Source organism: Homalodisca vitripennis, chromosome 6, assembly GCF_021130785.1.
Source record: "Homalodisca vitripennis isolate AUS2020 chromosome 6, UT_GWSS_2.1, whole genome shotgun sequence".
Taxonomy (NCBI): Eukaryota; Metazoa; Arthropoda; class Insecta; order Hemiptera; family Cicadellidae; genus Homalodisca; species Homalodisca vitripennis.
In genome coordinates, this window is record NC_060212.1 from 98,302,171 (window position 1) to 98,322,284 (window position 20,114).

The window sequence follows — 20,114 nt, forward strand, 5'->3', positions numbered from 1 at the left end:
ATTTAATGTCTGCACCAGTGATGTTGGCAGTATGTATTGTCAGGCGATGTAACATACGATGTGGTCTAAAAGAATAAAGAATGCTCATAGGCTGCTCTCCTGTGACGTCACATCACGCCACTACCCTACAACCAACGGTCCCAAGCTGGCCAGCCAGCAGTCCACCCGGAGTCCACCACCAGACACCGACATGTAACCTCCGCGTCCCGTCCGTTCCTTTACGAGCGGTCCTAGAGCAATGTTACTCTAAATGTGTAGTTTTAATTATTCTTCCCCGACCCATAGAAAGTACAGTGTCGACCCGCATACATTACAGTGGCGACGAGGAAAACAACTGCAACAGTGGAACGTCGCTTACAGTGGCGACGAGGAAAACAACTGCAACAGTGGAACGTCGCTTACAGTGGCGACGATGAAAACAACTGCAACAGTGAATTACAGTGATTTAGTGCGGAAGGGCAACAAGCGTAATGAACACGTGCAAATAACCGCGAATGTGCAAGGACATTCCGGACATTCCAAACGGTCGGGAGTAGTAAGGTACGCCGATCGATATAAACTATTCTTGGTGTAAGCAGCGCACAAGCTGATTTTAATCGTTGCAATTATGCCGTTAGACGATTATTTTTACCGGGGACATTTTAAACAGTTTATTACGGAGTGTACAAGAAAACAAAATGGCAACTATCGGGTCTATGGGTTATTTTGATAGTGCGGAAGAATCGTGGCAGTCTTATATAGAGAGATTTGAGTTTTTTATTGATTGTAATGATATCGATAATTCAAAGAAACTAAGCACTTTGTTGACAGTTATGGGTGTAAGGACCTATACGTTACTGAAAGACTAATTACACCAGACAAACCGTCTGACAAGTCGTACAAGGAAATTGTGGACACTATAGCGAATCATCTGCATCCCAAGCCTTCTTTTATCACGGAAAGATTTAAATTTAGTAGGCGGAATCAATTGGATCATGAAACGGTTAGCGATTATATTGTGCATTTAAAACAGTTATCTAAGTATTGTGAATTTGGTGATAAATTGCCAGACTACTTAAGGGACAGATTAGTCGCGGGTCTGCGAGACCAACAGATACAGAAAAGACTTCTCGGGGAGGAGAACCTCACTTATGAAAAAGCCGTGCAACTAGCTACTGCAATGGAATTTGCTGAGAAGGGGGCGGCCCAGATGACAACTGCAGGAGGACGTATTCACCGGATGCAGAGCAGCGGGTCGATACCGAAAAGGACACAGGCGGCGAGCATCGCAGCGAGACGGTCATCGGACGGCGGGAAGGCGCTGGGAGACATCACCTGCTATTGTTGCGGCAAGCGAGGATCACACACAACATCGCAATGTCGGTTTCGTGAGTACACGTGTAATCATTGTAAAAAGAAGGGACACCTTGAAAGAGTTTGTAGATCGAAAAATTATGTTAACAAACCTAATGAGAACAAACCAAATGTTTTTTACAAATAGGTCTAAGGAGCTTTCAGCTAAAAGGGAAACAGTTTTACAGCAATAAAAAGCAATATGTTTTTACAAAGGTAGGCAGCACTATGTAGAGGAAAAAAAAAAGTAAAGAATCAGCAGAGTCCGGTTCAGATAATCACTGGAAAACATAAAGACAATGACGATGTGTATGACATTTCCAATCTATTTACGGTTAAAGAAATAGAAACTAAGATTAATAAATTGAGCCAATAACGGTACAGTTATTAGTGGAAAGTAAGGAAATTGTATTTGAAGTCGATAGTGGAGCTTGTGTTTCAGTTATGTCAGAAAAAGATTGTAAGACTAAGTTAGGAAATATAAACATGTATCCAACTAGCTTAGTATTAAGTTCATATACACATGAAAAGATCAGGCCTTTAGGTAAGGTTATGGTCAATGTACAACATAAAGGTAAAGAGAAACAATTAGCTTTATACATCGTAGCTAATGGGGCTAATCCCTTGTTAGGGCGTGATTGGATGCAAGCATTAGATTTAACAGTTAGAGTGCCTAGTAATGTAAACAATGTACAGTCAGCCGATCGCACGAGCATGGTGGGGGTTGTGCCAACTGCAGGCGGCAGCGCGGCAGACGCATGCACGCCTGTCAGTGGAAGCCACAACACACCTGTAGAGGTAAACAAACAAACATCTGTCAATCCGTCTGTTGTCAACAACAACAAACAAGTAGAATTACTGTACAATGAGTTTCCAAATGTATTTACGGATAAGTTGGGATGTTTCAAGGGTGCACCAGTTAAATTAAAGTTAAAAGAAAATGTAGTACCAAAATACTTTAAACCTAGGACGTAACCTTTTACACTTAAAGAAAAGTAGAAGCCGAGCTGACTAGACTAGAACAAGAGAACGTTATTTCACCAGTAGATACCAGTGAATGGGGGACTCCCCATTGTACCAATTATTAAGGCTAAATGGGAAAATAAGAATTTGTGGGGATTATAAAATAACTGTAAATCCTTTCTTGGAGGTAGACCGACACCCGTTACCGAAAATTGAAGAAATATTTGCCAGCCTACAAAACGGAGAAAAATTCTCTAAAATAGATTTATCTTCAGCTTATCAGCAGCTTAAACTAGATGTAGATAGTCAAAACGTATTGTACAATTAGCACACACAAAGGATTGTATGCTTACAATCGCCTATGTTTTGGTATCAGTTCAGCACCGGGAATATTCCAGAGAATAATAGAACGAACATTACAAGGTATCCCGGGGGTAACTGTATTTTTAGATGACATTTCAAGTAACAGGTAAAAACAATGAGGAACACATGCATAGACTTAGACTAGTGTGTCAAAGACTTGAAGACAATGGGTTTCACAGTGAGCAAGAACAAATGTAAATTTTTCTGTGACAGTTTAGAATATTTAGGTTTTGTTATCAGTAAACAAGGGTTGCATACCGCACCTAGTAAGGTTGAAGCAATTGTCAAGGCACCTGAACCTCAAAATGTGACACAGCTTAAAGCCTTCCTTGGTCTTGTTAATTACTATTCACGTTTCATTCCTAGGATATCCACTATTTTAACCCCAATGTATCAGTTGTTAAGAAAGGATACCGATTTTGTATTTTAATTTAGCATGTAAGAAGGCACTACAAGAGATTAAGCAAAAGTTAATCTCTGCTGAAGTTTTAGCGCATTATGATCCTGCATTACCACTAGTGGTAGCCAGTGATGCTAATCCATATGGCATTGCATCAGTTTTGAGTCAGATTCAATACGACGGTACAGAAAGACCTATATCATTCGCAAGTAGAGTGTTTAAATAGCGCTGAGAAAAAACTATTCACAAATAGATAAGGAAGCATTAAGCATTGTATTTGGTGTTAAGAAATTTAGTCAATATTTATATGGTACACAGTTTTTGTTAAAGACTGATCATAAGCCTTTAGTGGCTATTTTTGGACCAAAGAAAGGGTTACCTGCTTTCGCAGCCAGTAGGTTACAACGATACGCTTTGTTTTTAAGTGGTTTTCCAATATGAGATTGTGTATGTTAAGTCCCAAAACCATGGCAATGCGATGGTTTATCTAGATTACCTGTAAATAGTGAGATTAAAGATGAAATCTCGGATGATGACCTTAATATTAATGTCATAGGTACCTATTTGCAGTGTTTAGCTGAAAATGACATACCATTAAGCTATGTAGACATAAAAAGAGAAATCAATGGTAGATAGTGAAATCAAAAAAGGTAATATCCTATGTAGAATTAGGTTGGCCTATTGTAACTGAACCAGATCTAAAGCCATTTTGAAATTAGACAGTCGGAATTAACCCTTGAGCAAGGAATCCTAATGTGGGGGGTACAGGGTGGTAATACCTAAAAGGTTCAGAATAAACATTCTGAACGAATTGCATACTTCACACATAGGTATTGTTCGCATGAAGGCATTAGCCCGTGCATATGTATGGTGGCCTAATATCGACCGGGACATAGAACAACTAGCTAACAGCTGTGCAGCCTGTTTGGAGGAACGAGCAAAACCGCCCAAGGCTTTCCTGCATCATAGGAATGTTCCGGAACGAGTTTTGGTCTCGAATTCATATTGATTTTTTGGACCTTTTCAGTCCAAGTTATTTTTGGTGGTAAAAGATGCGTACTCTAAGTGGCCAGAGGTGTTGCCCGTTGCTTCAACGGCAGCTGTTCACACGATTGTGAAATTAAGGGAATTATTTAGTAGGTATGGTAATTGTAGACCACATAGTGTCCGACAACGGACCACCTTTTACCAGTCAAGAGTTTAAAGAATTTTTGATGTCAAATAGTATCAAACACACGTTTTCACCACCATACCACCCAGAAACCAATGGTTTGGCAGAACGGTCAGTCAGAACTATTAAAATAAATTGAAAACAGCTCTTCATAATTCCAAGGATTTAGAATTAGCTTTGAGTAACTTCCTGTTCACTTATAGAAATACAGTGCATTCTACTACCAATCTATCGCCAGCTCAATTAATGTTGGGCAGATCGCTAAAGTCTAGGTTAGATTTAATTTCGCCCAAATGTTAAAGCAATAATGTCAGATAATCAAGAAAAAACAACGATTGTACTATAGGGGTAGTAAAAACTAGACAGTTAGCTATTGGACAACCAATCATAGCCAGAGATTACAGATGTAGAAATAAGTGGATACCAGGTGTGTGGTAGTTTCACGATTAGGACCAGTCACGTATTTAGTTGAAACTGAATACGGGCATGAGGTGGAAACGACATATCGACCAGTTGTAGGTTTACAGTGTAGTCCGGTAATGTCTGAGTTGACAACAATGCCTAGACTCCCAGAACGCAAGCGTGGCAACAGAGCACACGCAGGAAACGATCGATATACAGTCGCGGGACAGAGCGAGCGCAAGGTCGCCAGTACTTTTAGCAACGACCTGCCCCCCTCTCCGCAAAACCATAACAATAACAGAAACGCTCAGGGGCAAAGCCCCAGCCCACGTACAAATGTAAACAATAACAGTTCCAGCGTTTCACCCAAACAAATGACACCTGTTAGACGATACCCACTAAGGGATCGTAAACCTTTAGTCAAAATGGACTTGTAAATACAACCCACTTGTGACTTGGTATATAATTAATATTGTTTAAGCATTATTATTATCGATTTGTTAATTGTGTTCATTCAATGTGTTATTAATTGCTATATTCTGATTTATTGGTTTTGATTGAAAGTGTTTGTGATTTGTGTTAAATGATTATATTGAGTTTGTATTTTGTTCTCTATAATCTATACTTACAAAAATAAAGGAGTATAATGTCAATTTTCTTATTCATTGTAAATTGATTTAAAATTGGAGAATTGTAAAACAAATTGTAATTGATAATTTTCTAAAATTGTAGGGGACTTATGTATTTAAGGGGAGGATTGTAGTGTATTTAGTGTGAGAAGTACTAAGTTGGTAGGTATCCATAGTGATATTTAATGTCTGCACCAGTGATGTTGGCAGTATGTATTGTCAGGCGATGTAACATACGATGTGGTCTAAAAGAATAAAGAATGCTCATAGGCTGCTCTCCTGTGACGTCACATCCACGCCACTACCCTACAACCAACGGTCCCAAGCTGGCCAGCCAGCAGTCCACCCGGAGTCCCACCACCAGACACCGTCATGTAACCTCCGCGTCCGTCCGTTCCTTTACGAGCGGTCCTAGAGCAATGTTACTCTAAATGTGTAGTTTAATTATTCTTCCCGACCCATAGAAAGTACAGTGTCGACCCGCATACATTACAGTGAATACGTCAGTTGTCGTGTACCATTTAAAGCCTACGATATCTGAAACAACAGGCAATTAATTAATATTTTATTTATTACCAGTTTTTACAAGTGAATCAAGCATTATTACTATTTTACTTCATTAAAGTGTGGAGAGCAGATTTGGTTACTTACTTCTCCAATAGTTTTTGTTTATTCACAATCTTAAAAGTTAGCATTTAAAATTCATAATAAAGTTTTTTTTTTTTTATTTAAGGAATTTGAAAGTATATACTAATTTACAAGATCGAATTAATAAACAATAAATATCTGTCAAAAATGTATATTTATGAGTTTATTTTTGAACCTATCATTATTTTTAGAAATATACCAGGGTTCCTGTTGCTTGAATTGAATACAAATTATTCTAATTTAGAATTGTATGGTCTTTCTTATCCAACAGGTAATCGTGATATTAGATGAGCAAGATGACAATGAAAATTTACAAAAACTTCAGTTAAAAGCAAAACAAACTTACAATTAATTATATAAATATCTTAAAGGTCATGTACCTTAAAGAACAACTTCTTACTTCTTACCAGTAGGGATGAAGGAAAATTTCATTTCAAGACCATTTGTGGTGTTTGAATTTAAACCAAATGTGGAAACAAAACGACTCACATGTGACTTAATTATTCCTTGCCAAATGTTTACAATTGTGTTTTTCACCTTTAAAACATTCGATCCTTGAGACCAATACCTGTGTTAAAAACATCTGCATTAGATATAGATGACAACATTATGTTGTGTTATATTTAAGATTAATGAAGTACTAAGTAACATAGCACATTCATTATTATTATAATTTAATAAAGTATGTACTAGAAAATAAAATAAATACAATAAATTATCTTTTAAATGGACAGACTTTTTAGTTGTTTAATAAATACTAAAAGAACCAGACTAACAAAGGGAACATAGTAGAAGTAAACTGAATTACTAATTTACTCAAAGCAATACATTTGATACAAACTTGATTTAATTTAACAACTTTTCATTGACATAAAAGACTATGTTGTAGATGGAGCTTATATTGGTTACTGTTAACTTAATTACATTACAACATTAAACCAATATTTAATATTTTTATTAAAAGTGTGATGTTGTTTTGTGATGTGTCTGAAGAAGATGGTCTTGCTATCGAAAGACCTCACAAAAAAATAAAAGTATCAAATATTGGTTTTATGTTGTAATGTAATTAAGATAAAAAACTATGTAATATATGGTTAGATTATATTAACAATTGATCATAACGCATCCGTTAAAGCGAACACATTAGACACACTCTTGACTTCACTGTCAAATATAATTAACTATTAACATTTATTATTTGTACAAGTTTTTAAGGTGTATTTTCATATTGCAGCACAGAGTTGAAAAATTATATTGAACTGCGAAAGATAATAGGATTATAAACATTTGTCATTTCAACACATTTTTTGAGTACTGACATTTATGTATATTTTTTTTTCTACTGACATACATTTTATTTTTGTTAATTTCGACTGTAGTTTTGGTGTGTTCAACACAATTTATATACTCAATTCCATGTTTTGGGATTCATACATCTAAAGAAAAGAGAATATGCCGTTCTCAAAATGTTGAGTTTCTGTTGGGTGTACATAATGGTGGTAAATATTCACAGTTCTGTTATCCTTTCAAACTATTCATATCAGTAGTAAGCTTCATGGGCGTATATAAGGGGGTGCTCAGGGGGTTGAAGCCCTGCCTCCAAATTTTGAAAGACAAACATTAAAATTGCACCATTTATGAGGCATTAAAGTTCAACAATTTCCTGGGGGAATATCCCCGAGCCCCAGTTTTTGGAGGATATTTTATACTTTCTAAACCACCTGGTGTGTGAGTCCCCCAAATTATTTTCTATACATATACGACACTGAAAACCTTATACAAGTCTATTTAAGTATACATTTCTGGTACTGTTGAAAGTATGGAAACTACCTATATACTCAATATTTAGTTGGATTATTAAAAATGTTTAGTCACAGCTCTTTAAGATTCCTTTGATAAAAAAAGAGTTAATTTTCTAGGAATTGAAGGTATTTGAAATATCTTGAACTCTTGAGCTCTTAGACAAATGGCTGTAGATAAGGATATGGCAGGTTTACAGCATTTATACAAAAGATGGCTGGAGAGAATGACATGTCTCTGATATTCAAATGATTTGGCAAAGTTTTTAAAACAACAACCTTAAATAATTTTAATTAATTCTTAAAAAATGAAACAGTCTTCTACTTTTCCTTTCAGTCTCCAGCGAAGTAATCTTACAAAGTTCCTCTGTCTGTGTTGTAATTAATAAAACTAAGACATCATAAACTTCACCACTGCTTACACTATACACACAGCTTAACTCATATTTTCAAGTACTTTTGTATGTTGCTGTATTGTAGTTTGTAAATTGTAACTATTATATATTCATCCATTGCAATATTAACTGAATTAAATCATGTTAGTCAAATATTTTAAAGCAATATAAAAAATATTGCATATATTACCAGCAGTTTTTCGGATTATCTACAGAATTCCATTATCATCAGTATCTGAGTGAAATCAACATTGCAGAAAATCGAGAGCCTACACAATTTTAAGTAACAGTGTAGACTTTTATTAATCAGTGTTCTTACTTGTATTTTAATACTCCCTGTAGCAGTAGTAGTATGTAAAGTTATTGTCTACAAATATTTATAATGCCTAAGAGTGTAAGCTCATCTTTGTTATTCATCATCTTTAACATTATTACGATCTTCACTTATTTGTTTACTGCCTTAGTAAACGTTTAGTTCTCGTAGTTGTATACCGTATATCAACACTGGCATTTGAAGCTTCACCATTAGATTTACTCCGGAAACTGGAGAGAGTTGGGAAATCAGCTGACAGAACACCAGGCATGCCGATGTCAGTGACAAAAAACTTCTCTTTATTGAAGAAACTCCCTACGTGGTGGGAGGAAAAATTTGAAAATCTCTTCATCATGAAGAATCTTTTAATTTCTGAAAACAAAACACATAATTAAATACTTATACTTATTTAACAGTTAAAACCTCATATCTGGAGGTTGACTAGACAAACCAATGTTGAATAACAATGATTGGAAATCCCAGTTTCGACAAGTCCAAATTAGTTTTAATAAAATCGTACATATGACACTGATTTTTGACTTAGTTATTTCAATAAAACTGGTATTGACTTATGAAATGATCTGAACTGGTTTAAGTTGACTAAATTTAGCTGTAGTGAAATGTGATATGGAAAATCCTCTTTTGATAATGGAAGCAGTTAAATTGCCAAAATGTGCATTGAGTAAGTAATGTTTTGAGTTTTATCTGAAAACCCTGTAAACAAAGTTTTTTTTTTTCAATTTCACAAATAAGTAACAAATTTTAAGCAAAACCTTAGCAAAATTCTTTGTTTTACTTATTTTACTTATTGTGAAAGGATAACAGGATTTCGAACATTTGCCATCGTTAAATGTTACAAAATGTACAAAGCAACGTTTCAAGCATTAGAATCTATCTTCTTCGTCATGTGGGGGGAGGTATTAATACATACAAAACTAAAGAACAGAAGAGTGAAAAGAAAGGAAAGAAAAGATTCAAACTTACTTGAAAGCTGCTTGGAGTCAAGTCCAGGCATCTCTGCACAGAATGCAAGTTCTGAGCACAAGTCACGAGTACAAGATCACAATAACATATCACACCAGCACAGGCTACAGTGGAATACTAACTAGAAAATCAATCTCAGCTCAGTATCAGCATTTTAATCTTCAAAATGTTCTGTTATACCTTTTGTAATGTAACAATGGCAAATGTCTGAATTTCTGTTACCCTTTCAAACCATCCATCCTCAATAATAAACTTTGAACATAGAATACTTGTCACTTAATATCATATTACAGGACAATCCTTATTTTATATAGCACGCTTTGTTAAATACAACCAGAGTAAATTAAAATATAAGCAAAGTATAAAATTTAATTTGTAGCAAATAGGCCTAATACACAAAGTTTTAAAATGTATACACTGATATGACAAAACATTATTTTTTATTTACCGAAAATAGAAATACATTAGTTAACATTATATTCAAAAATATTTATTCAATCCATTCAGCTTTATACCAAATGCCTTCAAACATGTACGGTTTGTAGAGCCTATAATTCATTCATCCAACACTTTTGATAAAATGTTAATGTTCACTACAGCTAGTCAGTAGATGTTAAGTAATTCATATATACCCATGTCAGCAGTTATTAATACACTTCTAGATTAAATACTAAGAGTAATCACGTATTACCCAAGAGAGATAATTTCTGGCTGATTTATACGTTCCAGTTGAACCTACCACTGGGCACAGTAAAATCTGATGCGTCACTTAAATCTGGGCAACCTTATAGATGTCCAGGAGCAGCACATCACAAACCGCAAATATCGAGATTCTGGGGTGCAAGGATAATTCTATAGTCTAGTCTACTACGGGAAATAACTGTTGGAGTTTAGTGGGGTTCGTTCCCTAATTGTCAAAGGTTCTTGCTAGCCTTAAACTAAGGATGTGCCATGACCCTGCCTGCTTTGACTGGAGAGGCTAGACCAGAGCTGGCTTGGGGACAGGATTTAAGATTAGTGCCCTAAATTCTTCCTCATGGATCTCAATAGGAGGCAGCCTCTATTCCCAACCTTACCTATCCAGAACATCCTGTCACTCCAAAAGCAGCACAGAAGTCATTATAGGACTAGGTGCAATTTATGAGCTTTTAGTCCTAAGAGAACCATAAAAGAGTTATCGTAGAGGTGACAGATAGAAAGACAGGTGGACATGCAAGGTTTATACCAAGTATTAAGTCTCTGAGACATTGTTATCAAAAGTTACCGCACAGATAGACAGACTCTACTTCGACCTTTCTATCCCAAAATCAATACAGTTCTTCCTTGAACCAAGAGGAACCCATGCACCAAGTTTTAAGTCTCTAGGACCTCTTTATTAAGAATATCGCACAGACAGACTCTAATTTGACCTTTCTATCCCAAAATCAATACAGTTCTTCCTTGAACCAAGAGGAACCCATTTACCCATGCACCAAGTTTTAAGTCTCTAGGATCTCTATATTAAGAATATCGCACAGACAGACTCTAATTTGACCTTTCTATCCCAAAATCAATATAGTTCTTCCTTGAACCAAGAGGAACCCATTTACCCATGCACCAAGTTTTAAGTTTCTAGGATCTCTGTATTAAGAATATCACACAGATGGACAGGCAGACTCTCCTTTGACCTTTCTATCCCAAAATCAATACAGTTCTTCCTTGAATCAAGAGGAACCCATGCACCAAGTTTTAAGTCTCTAGGACCTCTGTATTAAGAATATCGCACAGATGGATAGACAGACGGACAGACTGTTCTTGACCATTTCACCTCAGAATCAAAAGTGGTTTTACTTGGACCTAAAGACTATTTATACTCTCTAGGGCCTTTCTATCAAAAGTTATAGCAAAGACGGTCAGATAAAGACAATTCCAAGAAAGCCTTGAATAATCCGTTTGTAAACTACTCTTTGCATAATTTAATGCGATGAGTGAAATCATTAATGTACATTGTACATTTAGCTTTGACTGTGTTGAATAACATTACTAAAGTTATCAATTTGTTGTGGTAAAACTTATATTACATACTAAATTACCTCTAAATAATGGGATGATATTAGTCCCATTATAGTATCTAACAGCAGTAGCTTGCCCATGTGAATACATAGTATATTCGATATGAAGATTCAGTGAGGGGGTAAAACTGGATCTTGTCCTGAGTGTGGATTCTACCCCTTCTACAGTGGCAATACATTTTTTAAACAAATTTCTTAATTCCTCTTTATCTATTCCTCGTGCCTTAATAACAATCTGGAATAAGAATAAAGAATCAATACCACAAAATAGGGAAAAGTGTACATAAATTCAATTCCACATAATATACATGTTATGTTAGATAACGTATCACCATTTTGGGTTAGATAACACAGCGTCACATGGGGTTAGATAGCACATCAGCAGGTTAGTTTAGATAGTACATCAGCATGTTAGTTTAGATAACACATCAGCATGTTAGTTTAGATAACACATCGACACGTCGGGTTAGATAACAGATTGGCATTTTGGCGTAGATAACACATCGGCACGTCGGGTTAGATAACAGATTGGCATTTTGGATTAGATAACACAGCGACACGTTGGGTTAGATAACAGATTGGCATTTTTGATTAGATAACACAGCGACACGTTGGGTTAGATAACAGATTGGCATTTTGGCGTAGATAACACATCGGTACGTTGGGTTAGATAACAGATTGGCATTTTGGATTACATAACACAACGGCACGTTGGGTTAGATAACAGATTGGCATTTTGGATTAGATAACACAACGACACGTTGGGTTAGATAACGCGTCAGCGTGTTGGATTGTATATTACACTCGACTGTTACGTTAGATAATATGTTGATATATGGAATTAAATAACAAATCAAAATGTTGGATTAGACAAAAAAATGTTACTTCTTAATCTACAGTAGAAGAATATTTAAAATGATTGAATTTTCTCACTGAAAAATAATTAGTTAGAAGACCTGAAATTCTGAAGTTCTGGAAGTAATGCTGATAACTCCAGCGTTAGTGCTTCCGTCATCAACCTCGATGGTGGAAACTGTCACTCCAACTTCTTCAGAAATATTAAACTGTTTGTGATAAAATCCATGTAATTTTGTGGAAGCAGGCTTTGGCGTTATATCTAAAATCTGACGGAAGAGGCTGGTTCTGAAACATTCGTAAACTATTAATTATTTTGTAGTTTTTACGTGACAGAAAACTGATTTCATCTTGATTTACAACGCCTCTTGAGACCAACGTGATTGATAACTCGTGCCAAATTAGTTAGACAATTAGAGTATCGTACGATTACATCTGGAAGCGTCAATTGTTTGCTGCTTCTACTTCGCTGTTTGATTACTAACCATTCGAGATATTATTACTGTAGTAGTATTCATAAGGCAAGAGTCCAGTTATTTTGTTTGTTAAACTGTATTGTGATGGAATAAATAGGAGTTTTTTGGACATTTGTCATCGTTTACTGATTCAAAATTCAACAACACTACGTTTCCTGATCTGTAATCTGATCTCTTTCTCAGATGAATAACTGACCTAAACACATAAATATAACCTAGGTTAAAAACAAATCGTACCAGAGCGTTGCAACTCACATAAGTCAGGAATTAAAACAAACATGCAGTTCGTCAACTCCATACACACTAAATATAAAACTTGCACTTAATAAAAACAAAAACACTGGTTATAGTGCAGTCATTGAAGCGAAAAATACGGTCTTACCTCCGAATTTTTTTACTGTGAACCGATTTGCATGAAATTTTGGAATTAGCCTCATCTTACCACTTAACTTCAAAAGTGAAAATGATCTGAACTCCGCCTATTATTTTTAAGGGGTGTAAACAACCCCTTAATGGAAAAAATCGACATTGAGCCATTTTATCGCTAGAAAACATGTTTAATAGTAAGTGGTGAAATTTTAAAGTGTTTTCTAACACAATTACCTCATATTAAAATAATTTTCAACCCCTTGAACATCTTACAACCCTTGCAAACACTCCTAATTTGAAAAAATCACAAAAAATACTTTGGGTATGATATAAAAAGATGTAAGTATAGAGTTAGTAATATTTTATATTTTCTATAATAATTATAAAATTTTTTAACGCCCCTTTCAACCCTTGAAAAAACTACCCCTTGATAAAAAAAATTGTTAAAATTCTTTTTTTTTTTAATGAAAAGGATTTAAATATTATACCCACACTCGAAAATGATTATCATATTCTTAAGCTTTTCTACCCTTAAAACTACCCCTAAATTAAAACAGTAAATATATATGATTACATATTATTTAAAAATAATTAAATTTAGAGTAAATAATTGCCATTTATTGGATAAAATATTTACAAAATTATACAAAATTCACTGAAATGTGTTATATATACATATAAGAAAGTTGGTATCTATTCATGCCTACGTTTCCAAAATATATGAGCCCATATTATGTATATATATACACATTACAATAGTTTTGGGTCTCTATTATACTGCGTACTTTCACATTGCTCCAAATATTCACACTCCGAAATTTTCAGTTACTAAGTAGAAAAAAAATATGATAATTTTTTTGACCATAACTCCTTCAATTTTCATGCTATCACAATTTATAAAAAACCCATAGTAAAGTTAATTAAGAGAGCTACAACATCCTTCATTGCAATATATAGTAAAAACCTTTTTCTCAAACGGTGAAGGGTTAAAGGGCTTAAGAGAGGCTGTGATTGCGCTGCCACGCGCTCTTTAAACAATCATATTTCCGTCAATTTTTGTTTTACAGAAAAATCAAAAAATCCAAATTGTTTATCAGAAATATACCTACATTTTTTATACCTACACTTTTATTCGTATATGTCGTCACTTTTGAGATATTATGAAAAAAGGTGTTTTTTTAAAAATTTTAATTTTTTTTTTTAATCGTGACTTTTTTGAAAAACATATGTCCTGAAGCAGCCAAACTGATAAAATCCATTACACTCTTCATAATAAAGTTGATTCTAGGCGGAATGCGATTAATTTTAATTTTGGTGGAAATGGCACTTATGAAACCCATTGATTTAAAAGAAAAAACATTAGATGCTCCTCTTATTTGCAATACAGCTCAATTATTTTACGTGCAAAAGACTTTTAATAGTGCTCATTTTTAAAGCTTATTTCAAGCACTATAAAACTATTTTTTATTAGAATGCCTAAAATGCATCTGCTCGCCGCTAGATGGCATTGACCACATCGATTAAATTTCAGACAAAATAAAAAACGGCTTTGATTTTTATTATCTAGCTTAATATTGCACTTAGAATACTTTATAAAAAACAAAATTGTTCATTGTTTTACCTGCTACAATTGTGTCCTTTATAAAATTTTCGATAAAACGTATATTTTTTGGAGATATTTGCAAAAAACCGATGAAAAACGTGAAACAATTGTGAATTTTCAATTGCCAATAACTTGAAAAGTATTGGATTTTTCGAAAAATGTTATAGATGATTTTTTACTTAAAATTAGGCCTTCTATCGATATCCGAGGTTATTTTGAAAAAAATAAATTCACTTCCCGAGAAGGGGTGGCAACCACCCCCCAGGGTGGTTGCGGAGTTCAAATCATTTTCACTTTTGAAGTTAAGGGTAAGATGAACCTAATTCCAAAATTTTATGCAATTCGGTTCACAGTAAAAAACTTCGGACCAACAATGCTTCAATGACTGCACTATTATTAAAACTGAACTAAAGAGTACAGATCACACAATACATTTGTACTTATCGACCAACCACAGAGATCTGACCAGAAGCCTATCCATAGTAAATGATTACCAATTCTGAAAAATGAACTTACAAGGAAACCTAAACTATCAAACAGATTAGAGATTTGTAATTAAACAATGTGAAGTCACAGTATGGTTTTGAGAAGTTAATCTAAAATGAACCATTAATAAAAAGACCTATTCCTGTTTCCTCCTTTTGGCCATCATTTTGTTTTCACATTGACGATCGTGGTTATGATTCCTTACGCATGCGTGTTGCAAAGTTTTGGTATGATTTTTTTATTTTATCCTAGTTTGAACTTATTTGTTAGGTTGGCTATTCAACTGAGAAAGAGATCAAAATGTGGTATTACTGTTTTCTTGTATCACTGAACGATGGAAATTGTCCGAAAAAGTATGATCCCTTCACAATCATCCCATCCTTCAATCCTTCAAAAACAAACTTCAAACAATATTTTGTGATCATTACACACAAAGTATATACAATGTACAACAATTAGTTCCCCATAAGACAATACTGTAATTTCACTGTAACCAATAGATTAAAATCACTTTATAACTTAAAATATGTAATCACTTAAAAAGTGCTGGTACGTTACTGAATAAAAACATGAGTAATGTTATTATATTAAAAACTAATGATTAGATGAGGTAAGAAGAAGCTTATACCTGACATCCTAAATATACATAAAAAGAGAACAAAGTGGGTTTCAACGGTTTACAAATAACAGATAAGTGCGTCATAACGAAATGTGTAAGCCTAATCCTAAATCCTATTATAAATGTGGAAGTGCCTTTATTTGATTTTCTTTCACGTGTAAACTATATACCGACTGTACTGTAGTTTAGTATGTACATTCTTACGGTCCTTGGTACGAATATAGACCTATTTTTATTTCGAAAATCCCTCCGGGCTACACCCCACTGGTCATAAAGTAGCAAAAATCCTATCCTGGTCTTTAAAGTAGTGAAATATTAATTGAAAGAACCTGTCAAATGCAATCAACTGTTATGTGTAAACATTGTTAAACCACAAATTTTATTAATTTAACCACAATTTTAAATTTGTTTAGATTTAAAATGTGTAAATTCTCTAAGTCTTTTAAGTAGTGAAATATTAATTGAAAGAACCTGTCAAATGCAATCAACTGTTATGTGTAAACATTGTTAAACCACAAATTTAATTAATTTAACCACAATTTTAAATTTGTTTAGATTTAAAATGTGTAAATTCTCTAAGGATTAACCATTAGTTTTCACGCGGATTTTAGATGACCTTCGACAATTTCCTAAAGCGTGGTCAGAATCTAACTCCGAAGAATCTCTTTGAAGTAGTCGTTAAGATCAATGGTAGATGAAATTTCACTGAAATGTGCTTTTAAACTAATGAACCAATTCCAGATCTTAAATGTTCTAAAGTACTAAAATATTTTTTCAGTTTATAACAAAAGAAACACGTAGTAAATAGTGTGGTTGTTAATATATTTTAACTATAGATTTTTAGAAATATTAGTAAGTATTAGATATAAAAGTCAAAGTTACTATCATAACTTTTACTATGAATTAAAACAAAATTTATAAAACCCATTTTAGTAGTCTTTTGACAAAAGTAGGCTTCTCTGAGTAGGCTACTCTTCAATAGGAAATAGAAAGATATTAATAACAAATTTCTATATTTCGGCTTAAACAGTTTTCAGGTAATTAAATGTGGTTAATAGGGCTATAAGAATACAATCAATATAAACTGCAATTGATCAAGAATCCAGTCAAATCAACTATGGAACAAAACATATAACAAGAAAATAAATTAACATGGCCATAAATGTACAATTTTTGGCTTATTTTCTTACCGTGGCAAAAAGGAAAACTCAATATCGGTTTCAGAAATATAATTCACTCTAACCGGCAGTGGTCATACACGTACAACGCCTACTAAATTGCATGAAAAGCAGCGGGTAGCTGTTTGCAGTGCAGATGTAAAAGACAAAGTAGTTTAACTTTTACTATACATTTAAAGACTGTTATGAAACCTATCATAGATGTCTTTTGACAGAAGCAGGCTTTTCAGAGCTGTGTATGTATATAAATAAATATAGGGTGTAATCAACTATGGAACAAAAAGTACTAAGACTGGAATAAATAGCAATGGCCATAAATTTACACTTTAAAAACACATTTTATCGAGTGTAGCAAAAGAGCAAACACAACATTTGCGTTGGAAATATAAGTTATTGAAACCATAAAACTCATATAGGTGCAAAACCTACGAAATTATGTGCGAAGCCGCGGGGAACTGCTGGTTAAACTTTAACTACATCGTGATAAGGTTAACGCCCTTATACGTACAAAGAGATCAATATCTCTGTCAGTCAGGCGTATTAGAGCCTAATAGAACGGAATGTGTTAAAACTTCAGTACAAAAGGTTGAAAGCTGAATCTTTAGAGCGGGAGCGTGGCAAAGGATTGCGTAACTACAGAGCGAATTCACTAGAATGAACTTAGTAATGTGGTACAAAGCCGGGTATACTGTGAGGAATCTTTAGAGCGGGAGCGTGGCAAAGGATTGCGTAAATACAAAGAGCGAATTCACTAGAATGAACTTAGTATTGTGGTACTGGGCTGGGTATACTGTGAGGAATCTGGAGAGCGCTTACTGATGAAATGTTACAACTTATCTATGTTACTTTAACATATAGGGTGTCTAAGGCTTTGTATTATTTTTTAGCATTTATCTTACAACATGACAGGGATACGCCATGTTCACATAACAAGCTTTACACAAGCCTATAACTCCTTTTAATCTCGAGATATCCAGTGCACAGTCAGACAGACAGACAATAAATATTTATTTTCACAGTAGAGAAACATTTGCCAACTTACTGAGTGACATATTTCAATGTCGCTCAGTCGTCGATAGTCATGTACTTTTCCATGAGAAATTATTTTCTTCTATGTGGAAATAAAGTTTATTGTCAAATTTCATGTCTAAGATCGATATATTTTTTAGAGATGTAGCGGTCAGTCAGGTATGTAAAGACTCAGTCACAAGCCCATCACCAAACACGGTGTTGCCTATGTATGAATGGGGTTACATGCACAATTTCAAGTCCTTAACTCAATTCTTTCTTGAGATATCCGGCAGAAAACAAACATACAGGCCGAAGTGGAATTCTGCCAAAACCCTTAGTGAAAGTTGATAAAAATATATAGAAATTAATTTAAGTTGATATCTTAAAATAATTTCCGAGACATCACCATGAGTTGAAGCTTTGTTAACGCTTCAACAAATGCCATGGAAGGGCATGCACCATCGTCTATGAACTGAAGCTTGTCCATATAAAAATAGACTGATACAACGGAGTATTCAAGAATCCGATAGAATGTTGTACGAGTAGTTTACTAACTAATAAACTAAATATAACGTGTTAAAATGGCAAATGGTGTGCACTGTCTGTTTACACATTTGGCCATTCCATGATTTTATCGTTTCCATCTTGGTTACCTATAAGAGCAATGTTTGCTAACGCCCAGCCAATTATATAAGAAACACCAAATGAAAGAGCAACTTAAAACAACATTGTGGGTACACCTGTGCATATCCGTATATATTGTTTATTCTATCTTCTATATTTTGACACACAGATGTGATATGGGCCCCTATCAAACCCAGTAGATATCTGTAAATCGACAACTTAACCTCGTTCTCTTTGAGTTTATGTAAATTAAGTTACATCACAATTTACGCACATACATGTTTCATATCTAGCAATGCTAGTTAGAGGCAGTTTGAAGCCTAAAGGAACGCCAGGCGAGAAAGACAATGATCCCGTTCCATAAGACTGTATGAAACGAAACTTCCCGGTAATAGTGCCATGGACTGTTATTTAAGTTGAATCATCCATGATCGACGCTTGACTTCTTGATGCGTTACAACCAAGGTTCTTATTTCAATTGAAAGAAGATTAACTAGATACTTACTTCAATTGGAAGAAGATTAACCAGATACTTACTTCAATTGGAACTAAGAAAATTAACCAGATAATTACTTCAATTGGAAGAAGATTAACCAGATCCTTACTTCAATTGGAAGTAAGAAGATTAACCATATACTTACTTCAACTGGAAGAAGATTAACCCGGATACTTACTTCAGTTGGAAGAAGATTAGCCAAATACTTACATCAATTGGAAGAAGATTAACCAGATACTTACTTCAATTGTAAGTAAGAAGATTAACCATATACTTACTTCAATTGGAAGTTAGATAGTGTGCTTCACCGATATTGGACCGCAATTAATTATAATTAGACTACTGTGATTTGTACTGAATTGTATAACGACTATGGTTAGAGCATAGAGCTAAAGGGGTTTTAACATCTTACCCCTTTCTTTTACCACGCCCATTGTTAGAACTATGGTTACTAATTTATAAATAAAAACAAAATATATAAATGGTGTTACTATATCCTAATGACTGAAGGCACATTATATAAATATTTTGCACTTGCTCATAGTTATTTGTTTATGACCTGTAAGTTATATAGTTTTAACTATAGTATTACAGTCTACATGTTGAAACAGAAAGCCAATTCTGGTGGCACAAACATGAAATTCCCCCACCCCCCCCCCCCCCCACCCCCCCCCCCCCCCACCCCCCCCCCCCCCCACCCCCCCCCCCCCCCACCCCCCCCCCCCCCCACCCCCCCCCCCCCATACCGTATTTAGTGTGAGAGTTCTATTGTTAAGCAATGTAAGTCATCCAATAAACTCTCTTCAATGCGACAAAAGACAATAACTGAACTTATGTCTTTTAACAATTAATATTGTACTCAATAATAATATCAGTACTGTACGTCCAATTTTTGTTTGATTTCACTTCTTAATACAGTAATTTAACTCATACTTAACCTATAAGTT

General features: G+C 34.5%; 1 protein-coding gene across 1 annotated transcript; it reads right to left on the bottom strand.

Moving 5' to 3' along the window:
* Positions 1-260: 260 nt before the first annotated feature.
* On the bottom strand, positions 261-19,570 carry LOC124365485. Its single transcript, XM_046821468.1, has 7 exons — positions 19,446-19,570; positions 12,407-12,593; positions 11,472-11,685; positions 8,595-8,787; positions 6,316-6,476; positions 5,754-5,797; positions 261-269 (listed from the first exon to the last, which is right to left on the bottom strand). Exons 3-7 carry the CDS (start codon positions 11,539-11,541, stop codon positions 261-263), a joined length of 477 nt encoding a protein of 158 aa, XP_046677424.1. The 5' UTR covers positions 11,542-11,685; positions 12,407-12,593; positions 19,446-19,570.
* Positions 19,571-20,114: the final 544 nt, after the last annotated feature.